The sequence below is a fragment of the Ctenocephalides felis genome, unplaced genomic scaffold (assembly GCF_003426905.1).
Source record: "Ctenocephalides felis isolate EL2017-DRISC unplaced genomic scaffold, ASM342690v1 CF-g0.4_SCAFFOLD_03725, whole genome shotgun sequence".
NCBI lineage: Eukaryota > Metazoa > Arthropoda > Insecta > Siphonaptera > Pulicidae > Ctenocephalides > Ctenocephalides felis.
Genome location: NW_020539879.1, coordinates 124,105 through 138,400, shown reverse-complemented (window position 1 = coordinate 138,400; position 14,296 = coordinate 124,105). Strand labels below are relative to the sequence as shown.

Genomic DNA, 14,296 nt, shown 5'->3' with positions numbered 1-14,296 from the left:
CTTATGGGATTGAATACTAGATAATTTCTTTATCGATTCCACGATAACTTCAAACAAAGAAAATATTTAATAAGTAGATCAAGCAATGAACATAGCTGTTATTTACTAATTTGCATTATTAATCGGTTAATTGTTTCTACTGATATCACATTGCAAAATAAATATGCTTTTTGTGTATCCGTATCCTTTGTTAAGTTAGATTGTTTATTATAATTTATTAAGTATTCTAGATTTTAAATAAATAATTCTAGATTTTATATAAAAAAATATAAATATGTATTATATTATAAATTTAATTTCCGAAACTCGTTTTGGCGCCCCCTAAGGCGTGCGCCCGCATTTTTTGCATGCATCGCATGCAAGGCAGGACCGGCCTTGTATATATATATATATATATATGATTTAGTAGTTAATTTTGATGTTGAAATATATGAGTGAGTTCTTGAGGGCGATACATCAAACAAAGAAAAGCCAAAGATTTATAAAATAATCTTTATTTCCAAACGTTTCGACATTCAATTTAATGTCATCATCAGTGGATATTACGTTGGTTAGTTACATATAGAGAAGTGTACACAGCACTAGAGATTTGGCACTAACATTTATACAACTAACTTGTCAGCACTATGCATTTTTTATATAATTTTTTAATTAATTTTTAATTAATTATACATGCCTCGGTACTAGCAAAGTACAGAAGTCGTGGCAGAAATTACATAATTCTACTTGCATTTTTGTTAAATAAAACTATCATTTTTCTGTTTACATCATACAAAAAAATTATATAAAAAAATGCATAGTGCTGACAAGTTAGTTGTATAAATGTTAGTGCCAAATCTCTAGTGCTGTGTACACTTCTCTATATGTAACTAACCAACGTAATATCCACTGATGATGACATTAAATTGAATGTCGAAACGTTTGGAAATAAAGATTATTTTATAAATCTTTGGCTTTTCTTTGTTTGATGTATCGCCCTCAAGAACTCACTCATATATATATATATATATATATATATATATATATATATATATATATATATATATATATTACTACATAGATGTAATAATTCTTTAGATGGTGATGAATATGTTGTTTAAACAAAATACTTCTCAACAAGCATCCACACAGATAATAAATTAGAAAGAAAATTAAAATATGTTCTTTAAAATAATCTATACGTTTCGAGTTACAATTTGACTCTTCCTCATTGGAACAAAACCACAAAAAAATGAATAGTACTATTATAAAATAAGTAACAAAAATATTACTATAGTTATAATATTAAGTAATAAAATAAATTAAATATAAAAAAATACATAAAATAAATAAGTAATAAAAAAAGCAAAATTATTTTATAATATTTTGTTTAATCAACATATATATTATATATAGAACTCTACAAAGCATTCGCTTTTGGCCTTAAACATAAATGAACTGTATTTATAGCATACCAATTTCGAAACTTTTTACTTCCGGGCTTTTTGGAACATTCTCTCCTTATCAAAAAAATGGCCATTATGCTACAACTTTTTTTCTAGGTATTCTACAGATATTGTATTTTAGTTTTTTTGTTTTTTAATTGTTTGTATATCTCTGAAGTTGGACGTCTTGACATTTTTTACTCTATCAATAATATTTATTCATCGTCGGGGACATCCTCGTCGGACTCGGAATCTAATAAGAAATCATCAAACCTAACACTTGCTAGTGCTTCTAATTATAATTTATCTGTTTTGGGTATCTAACGTATTAATGTGTTGACAAAAGAAAGCTGAAGCTATTGTGAACCATAGACTTTATTATGCACAATTGTGTATAAGGTCAACCAAAATGCCATGATGGCCTACTCAAAATTATAAAACTGTATCATAAAAAACGATAACAAACTTACAATTGAAATACAAACAAATATATGTTGTTTTTGATCCGTTTCGTAATTATTATGAAAGGTACAAATAATATCACTTCGAGTTTGCCATTTCAGGTTGAAGAACCTGGCAAGGTTATGAAATTGAGATTCGTAAGTTATATTACTATGAAAAAAGTCATAATTATTTGAGAAATTTCGATAAACTAATGTAACTTGAAAGTTACATGGGCCCATAAAGGATTAATATTAATATTTTGTAGAAACGATTTACGTTTAAACGATTAGTTTATTTTTTCAGTTTGCGCTTTTGCTTTTTGAATTATCGAAGGATGGCGAGGATGTACAAGCCGTACAAGCGTAACACATCATAAATATGTATTGTATTTAAACAGAAAATTTTGATAAAGAATATATAACTTCATCAGCTAAGGGTTTTACAATAATATTATATATATTGTATTGTATTTATGGGTATATTTTTATAAGTAGCTTCCTGAGCTCCAAAAGTTTGTGGATAAAAATCATCCCGAATAATTTGCAACAGTTCGAGCATGAAAGTTGCTCAGCGAAACATGCCTCAATTCATTCACGCAATATCACGAAAGGACGAGAAAAACAATAATTAACTTCACGCAGGGTAAGTTATAGTAATCGCAAAAACATCGAAAATAATTTTTTTATATCTTTATGTTTCAGAGGTTTCTGAACATTTTGGCATACGTTATTGTTAGAAAAAATGGATGTATATATGTGTGTATGCGGATACAAATTTTCGTCGACGATTTCGGGAACACCGATCAACCGATTTGAATAATTCAAAAAACATTCGATTCGTACTGCTAAGGAGACGTGCTGATTAGTGATTGGCGAAGGCAGGACTAGCCGTTCCGAAGATATGATGCAAAAAGTGCCAAAAACGGTAACTCAGTTTTTAAGAGAACGGAGCGTCCGATTTTAATAATTCAAAAAACATTTTAATTGTATTGACAAGATGAAGAACTGATTGAATTTTTGGAAAGACAGATGCAGCGGTTATGGACTCTCAATAAAAATAAGTTAAAAAATGTCATTTGGCGGTCATAAATGTTTATTGTACATATGTACATCAAATTATCAGATATTTTATAGAGATTTTAATAATGTGCACACATTTTGTGTAATTTTTGTTGGGTTCCGTACAAAGATTTTTAATTACGGTACAGGAAGTTCCGGCAATTTGCCTTAAGGCACGATGCCATGCATTCCACTAGTAAAGTTATTAATTAGTAAATTTATTTTGAAAAGACAAAAAAACTTTAATAAAAACCACAGAGCTTTGGGAATTAATGGCATTTCAATGTATTTATATAAAAAAAATTGCTTACGGAAACTCGTATTTCGTCAACGCACCACTCACTGTACCTTATGCTTATTAACTTCCCGTAGGGTAAGTTATTGTAATGGGCCGAAAATCGGAATTGAAAATTTCTACATTTCTCGACGTTTTGAAGGTTTCTGAACGTTTTGGCATACTTCAGAAAAAATGGATGTGTGTGTGTATGTATGTATGGATACAATTTTTCGTCCACGTTTTCGGGCGTACGTATCAACCGATGTGAATGGTTCAAAAAACATTTAATTCCTATTGATAGGGAAAAGAGCTGATAGGTTTTTGGCAAAGGCCGGTCCAGCCGTTTCGGAGATACGGAGCAAAGAGATCAGAAAATAGAAATCGAGTTTTTGAGAGAACGAAGTATCCGATTTGAATGATCTAAAAAACATTCAATTAGTAATGATTGGGAGAAGTGTTTATTAGTTTTTGGCAAAGGCAGGCCCAGCCATTTCGAAGATACGGAGCTAAATATGTAAAAAATGGCAGTTTTTGAGAGAACTAAGCGTCCAATTTAAATGATTTAAAAAACTTTCTGCTTGTCTTAACAAAATAATTGATTTTGGAAAAAAAAATTGTTTCTTTTTTTTTCAAAAAAAATTTTTTTTTTGTATATCGAAAATAATTCATTCAATTTTAAACAAATAATTTCAACTTTGCAATTCAGTTTATTTAATTCTTATAAATATTAGACAATGTTTACAATATTATTATTTTTTTTTAATTTCAATAATCATTACAACTGTTAAATAATTAACATCTAGTAATATTGATAAATAATAACATAAATTTAAATAAATAAGAGTGCAAAGGATAGAATTTACATGAAAATAATATCCGTAATATGATGATTTAATATATAATAGAAGCAAATAATAATAAAAATAAAATTAATAAATAATATAAATAAAATTTCTGATTTTTATGTTACAATATTAATAATAATCTATTTGAAAACATTCAGTATTCCTCGAACATTTCGTTACGGTACGGGAAGTTCCTGCAATTTGCCTTAAGGCACGATGCCATACACCCCACTAGTTAGTAAATTTATTTTGAAAAGACAAAAAAACTTTAAGAAAAACCACAGAGCTTTGGGAATTAATGGCATTTCAAAGTATTTATATAAAAAAATTGCTTGTTACGGAAACTCGTATGTCGTCAACGCACCACTCACTGTACCATATACTCATCTGCATCGCCTGCTTCGACCCTGTCGAAATCTTTGTATCCTTGGCAACGCACATGGTATAAGTCCAAGGCGCAAACCGACGATCACGTGGTCTGTACTGTTTGATTGTTACCATTACTTAACTTATACTTGTTACCCATGCCGCTGGTGATCTGTCACTTGTCAAATTACCTTTGCTGAAATGTGGTCGCATTTGGTGAAATCGTAAACGGAAAACTGGTCGTTCGAGAAGTAATCCACAAGTTAATGAACGGTTTGATACTGTCGCAGGTGAATAATATCATAAGCCCAAAGTAAATAAACGTGGAATATTTATGAATTAATACTCAAGTCTAGATATCAGGTATTTAAATAATTTATATTCTTTTAGAATGATGCCATTCGTTTATAAGATTTTAAGATCTAAGAGTAAAGTAAATAAATTTTTGGCTCTAGAATATTCGACCAGAATTCTGTACGTTTAATTTTTTCACTATACTCATTAATAAATAAATTTTCAGTAAATATTGCACCTGATTAAATTTACAATTTACAGAATGTCTCATGAAAATCACCCTGTTTTGTTGAGGGTTTTGGCCCATTCAGTTGCAATAGCTGACATGGCTGGCACATTAATCAGAAATGTGTTAAAAGCAGGAGAATTAGGAGTCGTACATAAGGTATAATTTTATTCATATCTATTGTTTTCTTTTTAGTTGTATATTTTACATTATCTAGGGTAAAGATGATCCACAAACAGAGGCTGATCGTTCAGCACAAAGGTGTATAATGGCATCATTATTGAAATCATTTCCTGATCTGACTGTTATAGGAGAAGAGGGTCAATTAAACTTGAATGTAAGATGTCTTAATTAACTTCATTCTTATAAAAAACAATATTTATAGAGGTATGTTTTACAGATACCTGAAGAATGGATAGTGACAACAGGCGCTCAGGATGTTTTAGAAAGAAAGTGCCTGCCAGAACATTCCTCAATTCAAGAAAAGGATATAGTAGTATGGGTTGATCCACTGGATGGCACTCAAGAATTTACAAAAGGTAAAATATTAATTGCACGTTCATTTATAAATACATATACATTGTGTTTAATAATAATAATAATAATAATAATAATAATATATATATATATATATATATATATATATATATATATGTTTAAATCGTGTTAAAAAGTCGGGTGTAACATCAATAAAAATAGTATGAGAGTTTTTAAAAGTTTAAAATCCATATGTTTTGGCTAGCATCTTAGCCTTCATTCAGTGGTAATCAATTTAACTATAAAAATTAAAACTAAATAAATAATATGCAGAAAAACAATAATAATAATAAAACACTTACAATTTTGTATCCTAATATAACATGAAACCATTATTAATCCATGGTATGAGTATGTGCACATTGATAAAATATATATTTTTTAACATCAGAAAAACACTAATAACCATGATAACTTAACAAGTTGTCGAAACTATGTATTTATTGTTTGGAGTTTAAGATAGAAATGTAACATTTTTTCTTAAAGCAGTTTTTTAGCATGTATTCACATTTACGGGAAATTTAAAAAGCGATGGGATCTTGTCATTTTTTAAGAAATTTTGACATGCTATTAAGGAACCATGTGTTAGTCTCGTTATATAATTGTAAAAACAACCCCTCAGCGAATTTTTTTTTAATTATGTTCTCTTCAAAATGTAAAATTTTAGAATTGAAAAAAGTATATTATGGTTTAATTTAATGTGCTCAGTTAACATCGTCTTAAATTGCTTCGGATTTTTTGTTATTTTTATGTTTGTGAAGGCGTTTACTCAGGTTTTGGCTAGTTTCTCCGATATAAAAAAGTTTGCAATTAGAGAAATTAATCTGATATATCAAGTTCCTGAGGCGGTCAGAATTAAACTTAGATTTAATTTGTGTAAAAATTAAAATTAAGGGTTGTATTGCAATTACATAACCACAAAATGCCACATTGTTGAAACAGTTTTTTCCACGAAGAAAAAAAATATATATATAATATATATACAAGTTTATATTTTACCTGTGTTTCATAGTTGTGAACATTTTTTTGTGTTTTTTAGTATAGTTTACATTTTGTTTGTTTGTTTGTTTATTTGTTCAACCTTAGCTTTTCGTTCTCCCTTTTTTCTTTTTTACAATATAAATGTTTTCAATTTTCTTCGATGGCGATTTTGTCACTTTCTTGATTCAGAATCCTCTCCAAAATAATTCAAGTATTTTAATTGATATTTACTATACAGCAAATAGGATGATTTATAAGATTTGAATATAATAAATTTTTGAAGGTAGAAGGTTACTGCCATATTAAATACTAAAGAAATAACAGTATTATGATTGTTTCATTAAAGGTAATTTGGATAATGTAACAGTACTAATAGGAATAGCAGTTGACGGTAAAGCTATTGGAGGAGTGATTCATCAACCATTTTTTGAGAATAGCAAAGGTCGCACAATTTGGGGTTTGAGAGGAATAGGCTTCAGTGGCATTACTTTAAGCAATCGTCTACAGAACAGGTATATCACCTTCAGACTTTCATGCTTATAACGATAGACACATTTACAGTTTTTTTTTTCAGATTAGTAATTACCACTTCACGGTCTCACACTGACTCTAATGTGATAGCAGCAATAAACGAATTACAACCAGACAAAGTCTTACATGTCGGAGGTGCAGGATTTAAGGTAGATTTTAATACATATTGTGTTTTTTATTTTTTATCACATATTTCTGTATTTATATGAAATTTCAATGATACGAAGCTAAAAACTTTTTTCAATATTGCAATTGCACAATGGAATTAAATTAAGCTTTAACACTGATGTTGACTTGATAATAATGATATTAGCCATTATGATTAAAACCTGAATCAATAAGGTTTTAGGTGAAAGAAATATTCTAATTCAAAGACATATGTAAGATTTATTAGTATAAAGGTCATATAGTCCACAAACTTTTTTTTCTTGTTATGTAAAAGATTTATTTCAACACACATTCAAAAATTTCTTGCATTTTGGTTGTAACTTGAATATATTTAATACATTTTATGCTCTTTTATATTTACTAGGTCATACAGTTACTTGATGGAAGCGCAAATGCGTATGTATTTGCTAGTCCAGGGTGTAAGAAATGGGATACCTGCGCACCTGAAGCTATATTAGAAATAGCAGGAGGAATGCTGACTGATGTTTTCGGGAACAAATATGTTTATGACAAAGATGTTCAATATCCTAACTCTAAGGGTGTAATTGCTACAGCACCTTGTTTGAACCACACCGATCTTATCAATAAAATGTCCCAGGAAATAAAATCTAAGTTAATGAATATTAGCTAATAATGATGTAATATAATAAATACTAATATATATATTATATATATATACTATGCAAATTTTGTTGAATATTTTGTTTCAATATACGTTTACTGTTATCAAAAATGATTGAATCTTGACAATCCATTAACATTCTCATTGTTTTAAGATTGCAGGTTGTTTTTTTCTTAAACATATTTTTCAAGTTATTAAACCAGAACAGTATAGATCAAAATAAATTAAAATTGAATTGAATGAATTTCAAATGGCCTTTGAGATTACTAATTATTAATAACTTACATCAAATGCTCAATCTGAAAATTTTTTGTAATGCATATGGTTTTTGCTCTTTTACCCTGTATTAAAACTAATTAAATTTAATTAATACTATTTCAAATATTTGTGCAAAATCTATTTTTGATCATCTCAATTACTACCAATGAAGGAATTTTCAGATTTCAGAAAGAGCATGTCCAAAAGAAATGATTTAAAAATATTTCTTTCAAAATCATCAATTTTATTAATACTTCAGTTTAGTTTTAATTTGTATTTTTCAATACATTTTCAATTTTTCTATAGATAGTTTTAGGTAAATTGTGAGTAATTTCTTGATAATTTTAATGAAACTTTGTGTAATGATCAAGTTCATGGTCATAGTGAACATCCTAAAACATTGCAGACTAAATAAAAAATATATAAATTCAAATAAAAATAATACATAAATACTAGTATAATTTTTTTTTTTTTTTTTATTTCATCACTCAGTTTTTTACAAATAATATGTGATAATCTATTGACGATACATTTTACAAAGAAAACGCAACTGCAACATTTCTACTTGGTCTTTCATTCTGATAACTCCATCAGGACCATCAGATGACAACAATATCCCTACCGATTCACGATGTACGCCCATTATAACCTTGACATAATCATTAATTGCAGGTTGAACTGGTTCTAAATGATCACATTCTATATTCACAGAACGATCTTCAGCTGGCAAAAACACTGTGCACATTCCTCCTTGTAACCCTTTGATGACACCAGTTTGATTAGCTAGTCCTCTGTCTGGATGACTATCGCTAATGCGAACCTCAATATCTGTTGTATGCCAGTCAGACCCAGAAAGTGAATCCAAACTAGCTCCAGGAGTTTGTGGATTATATGGTGATTGCGGTGCACCTGCTGGGGTACCAGGTGAGTATGATGTCGGTGAGGGTGTGCCCATATACGTGCTGGCTTGATACCCTGAAGGGCTTGGGCTTGGTTGATATGGACTATAACTATCAGATCCATACATGATTGATCCTGGTGTTTGGGGAGTATAAGGACCTGATTGATATACGCCTGGAGTATTAGGATTGAAAGGACTGGGAGAACTCTCGTCCAAATAAGAAGATTCAAAATCATTACTTCGAGCAGGTGTATTTGTAATATTAGCATCCCATGCTCCTTGTCCAGGTGTTTGACTTCCATCGTGTGAAGGTGTCATAGAACCATAGTGGGGAGTTCGAGATCCAGAGTTGTATACAGGAGTATATGAACCAAGCATTGGTGTACGACCTTCTCTATTATATTGTGGAGTTTGAAAGCCATAAGCAGGTGTGCGACCAGGTGTACGGCCATATGTGGAAAATCCACCTTCCTTTGCAGGTGCTCCAACTTTTGCAATGTGTCCTCTATCGACTGATATGGTCTGACATGAAGCATGCAATTCAACACGAGCAGTACTTTCAGTTGCATCTTTGACAATTCCAACATTGCCCTTATAAGGTCCACCAGTAATTTTAATAGTTGTACCAATTATATCCCGGTCTCTAGTGACCCTATTAGCACCTCCACGCCCTCTTCCGCGACCACCCCCTCCGCCACCTCTTCCAGATGGATGCATTGGAGACTGTATTCTAGGTGACATAAAACCTAAGCCATTCAATCCTGTTGCATTTGCATTACTATGACGTGCTCCACCTGCTAATTGTACATGTCTTGTTTTGCATACAAAAATACCACCATTATCTAAATACATTCTTGAATATAGAAAAACATAATTTCTGTACAAATGTTTTATTTCACCATCTCGACCAGCATGTGGGCCATCACACACCTTCACTATGTCTCTCTTGATATGCTATTTTGATCAGTATCTAATGCAACTGTAAAACGATTTTCTTTTCGTTTTTGTAGAGCTTGCGGTTTGCATTCCATCAATTTTCCATTCATTCCTAATACATGAAAGTTTTCTCTTTCTAATCGAACAATTACTCCTACATTCATAGCATCTAACTGCACTAAATCACCCCATTGAAACTGCCCTAATGAATCAACACCAGTAGCCATATCTGAGCACAGCTGTAAATCTCTTGGAAGAACTTCTAATTCATGCATTGTCAAATCAGATACCAAAACAACCCTTGTAGTATCCACACGAACTATAAGCCCTGTTTCCCCTTCATAACGACCAGCCAAAACTTTCACATGATCACCTGTTTTAAAAAACTTTCTTAATTCATTAGCTTTGAAAATTAAGGGATCCGTTAGTTCAGAATGTTTTGGTAGAACTGTAATCATAGAACCATCGATAGCAATAATTTTACATGGTAAGTTCTCCAAGTCACCCACAGCCACCTCAACATTATCGCCCATGGAAAATGAGTGCAAACTGTTGGGATCATCTTTAGAAGGAGCTGCTAATTCAATATCAATACCCTCGGGTTGCTCTTCAAATCGCTCCAATTCAGAAAGTGTAGGCTTAACACCTTCAGCAAGAATCGCAGACATTGTAAAATTTTTAAACATAAAACCTTTTCGTGAAAAACGATTTCCTTCAAATATTAAAAAATCACCATCTGATGTAACTTCACCACCAATAGCTCTAATAGCTTCAGGATCAAAAGGTTTTGCAACCGGCCTTCTTTTCTTTTTCGTTTTGCAGCCTCTGAATCACTTTGCACAGTACGTAGAGCACCTCGCAATCTAGTATAATCAATCCTAGGCAATAATTTCAAATGCACATTGTTCTGAGCCAAATCTATATAGTCCACCTGTGCTATGTCATCCTTATACAACCCTCGCTTTAGTCTAACCCACTGCTTAGGTTTCAATCCTGTTTGCTCTCTGACAACTCTCAAGACATCCGTCATTTCTTTAATAGGAACCATTTCTTGTTTCCAAGTGCCCATTCTCAAATTCCCAACATTATCGATAGCTGCTTTTACATGAGTCTGTTATAAGATTCTATGTAAATGTAACCTTTTACTCCTTCTGGAGCAATTACAGATTTTATCTGCAATGGTGCATCACTATTTTGGTAGGCAATAAACTTACGCATAAGTAATAAAACTGTAGCCTTTTCTTCGCCAATTCGACATTTAACCATCCATAAATTGGGATCTTTAATTCCTGGCAGAAGAGTTTGCTGAGTTATTTCATCAGACATTTCCTCACCTCCGTCACCAAAAGAACGAACCGCAAGTGTTTCATCAGCATATTTCTTCTTCAAATATTCTTCAATCTCGTCCTCTTTCTGTGAATCCCACAAATTAGTTCCTCGTCGCCTTCCTTCAATCTCACGGGCTGTAGGACCTAATTCATCAACTTCATTCCCAACAATACCCATTTCTTGAGCTCCTTTCCCACTCATCATCTTCATCAACTTCATCATCCACTTCAGCTTCGTCTATAATAAATCCACTAAATCTATCCTTCTTTTTTTCTTTCGAGGTCTATCATCATCTTCATCCTCTTCCTCTTCTTCATCATATTCTTCTGAATCTAAATCTTCTCCTTCAGGTTCTTGTTCATCCGCTACTTCTTCATCACCGGATGCTTCCCTAGCCTCATCATCACGGTTTCCATTCCTATTATGTTCCACATCAGAACCTGAGCCTGAATTTGAATGAGATGATCTTGAACGAGATCTACTTCTTGAAATCGATCTAGAGATTGATCTTGACCTCTTTTTCCTTTTTGAATGATTAGATTCGACACTGCCCACTTCTGAACCTGAGTCAGAGTAATGACTTTCTTCTGAATCAGACATTTTGGTCTTTTTTTTCGATTACACAAATAAGTTGTGTAAAGTGTCCTTTATTTATTTCTTTTTGAATTACTCTTACCTGCCATAAAATAAAAAAATATCACTGTTTAAATATCAGTGTTTATCATATTATTTTTAATATATAACATAATGTTAATGAAACTTAATTTTTAGTTTCATATATAAACAATTACCTCAAAATTAATTGCAAACTGCGTTAATTCATACAAAATAATAAACTTAATTTATTTATATAAATCATAAACTTAATTTATTATAATAATGCAACATTCATGCAAATAATATATAAATGATTTCAAAAAATTACCAATGTATTTAAACGAAATTTTGTTTGATCAGCATGGATTCATGTCATTCATTCGTAAAAACTTATATTCGTTATAACGAATTCCATAATTAAACAGAGTTCAAACACATTACCTAAGTTAAAAAATATGTTGTTCAACGCTTAATCGAAACAAATTTTATTTTTCTAACATTTGACAATTACTAAGAAACTATAAAATCAACCATTCAATAAAGCCGATGACGTTTGCCGTAGCAAACAATTCCTGGGATATGAAACCGCGTAAAATGAAATCTTTAAGCTATGGCCGACGCCCGAGTAGTGTCGCAACGATAGCCAACAAAACATAAAACCATAGATAAAAGAAGAGTATCATAAAGAGTAGCATAAAGAAGAGTATATGCATAAAACCTAAATTCATAGATAAAAGAAGAATAGAGCCTAAATTATATTACTTATATTACCTAAATTATGTTTACTTATCTATGCTTATATATATATATATATGATTTAGTAGTTAATTTTGATGTTGAAATATATGAGTGAGTTCTTGAGGGCGATACATCAAACAAAGAAAAGCCAAAGATTTATAAAATAATTTTTATTTCCAAACGTTTCGACATTCAATTTAATGTCATCATCAGTGGATATTACGTTGGTTAGTTACATATAGAGAAGTGTACACAGCACTAGAGATTTGGCACTAACATTATACAACTAACTTGTCAGCACTATGCATTTTTATATAATTTTTTTGTATGATGTAAACAGAAAAATGATAGTTTTATTGAACAAAAATGTAAGTAGAATTATGTAATTTCTGCCACGACTTCTGTACTTTGCTAGTACCGAGGCATGTATGATACATGCCTCGGCATGGCCGGTAATCACGGAACAAACATCTGTAATCTCGTTTTTAGTTCCCTCTCCCTCGTTTGGAGCGCTGGTAGCGCTACAAAACGGGCTAAAGAAAATATTCGAGAATCTAATATGGCGGAATAATATTTTAGTGTCAAAGTGTCAAATGTTTGTTAAAAGTTTATAACAAATATCATGTCAAAGTGCGGTATACAATAATGCGGAACATCAACAAATATGCGAAAATGGTGTATTTCCTGCAGAAAATGACGTAATATGTAAAATGATTAGTAAAATAACTGGAGCCCGGGCTGAGCACTGATGGTGAGAACTAGGTGAATAAGTTTTATCAATATGTATACAACAAAATACTCGCATCTATTACTAGAACTTCTGATATAATTTTTTATTGTAGCTCAATAACTGAGACATTTAACAGTATCAATGCTAGGAATTTTAAGGTTATAAATACAAGACACCCATCTTACTAAATCCCTTTCTGGAAGGTATGTTATTAAAAAGTATTCTTTTTATAACACTTTTTTGTATTGTTCTGGCAAAACTGAAGATGGAAAACCGTCCCTGAAAGGTGAGTTATTTAAAATTTTTCATACTACAAATTAAGTTCGTAGCAAATGATTCTAGATAATTTTTTTTCAGCAGAGGTTCTTAACTCAAGATACAAGCACTGCAGAGACCAGATATGCAAAAAACAAAATTTATACCATATAACAAATGTGTTGAGAAAAGAAGTCAGAAGGATAAATATACAAAAAAAATATTGCGGCAGAAGTTACAAGAAAGTGTCAAATGTGCTGACAATTTTGCTTATCTCCCAGCAACATTAAATAAGAGGGCTCGTAATTTTATATTAAGTCAACTAAGAGAACATACAAAGAAGCGAAAAGGAAGAAAATTTACACTTGATGATAAAATTCTTGCTTTAACTCTGCATAAATTTCTCTAAGAGGTTATTACTTTTGGAGAAAAATATTTGTTTTGCCTGCTCCTCAAACATTGAGAAAGTTGCTCTCAGCAATTCCTTTGTATAGTGGTATTAATGAGACCCTTTTCCAAACATTGGGTTTAGCTATGGCACAGAAAAAATATGTGAATAGCAAAAACTGTATTCTGATGTTTGATGAAATATCATTATCATCTGCATTCTTTAACGACTGTAAAAACGATCATATTGTTGGTTTTCAGGAACTGGCGAATGGTAGAGAAAGTTTATTTTCTGATCATGCTCTTGTCTTTTTCAAATAAAATAGTTGATACTTGAACTGTACGCAATGTTCATATTTTTTGTGATTGTTTAATGAATGTGTTTTTTTTTT

At 31.1% G+C, this 14,296-nt stretch overlaps 1 protein-coding gene and 1 pseudogene across 1 annotated transcript; one reads left to right on the top strand and one right to left on the bottom strand.

Annotated features, from left to right (window-relative positions):
- The first annotated feature begins 4,671 nt into the window (after positions 1-4,671).
- Positions 4,672-7,782, top strand: LOC113391008 (3'(2'),5'-bisphosphate nucleotidase 1-like). The gene is made up of 8 exons (XM_026626995.1): positions 4,672-4,727; positions 4,805-4,888; positions 4,970-5,093; positions 5,152-5,271; positions 5,335-5,473; positions 6,799-6,964; positions 7,027-7,132; positions 7,516-7,782. The coding sequence occupies exons 1-8, from the start codon at positions 4,681-4,683 to the stop codon at positions 7,780-7,782; spliced, it is 1,053 nt and encodes a 350-aa protein (XP_026482780.1). The 5' UTR covers positions 4,672-4,680.
- A 764-nt stretch (positions 7,783-8,546) lies between these two features.
- LOC113390993 lies at positions 8,547-12,279 on the bottom strand (annotated as a pseudogene).
- Between the last annotated feature and the right edge of the window lie 2,017 nt (positions 12,280-14,296).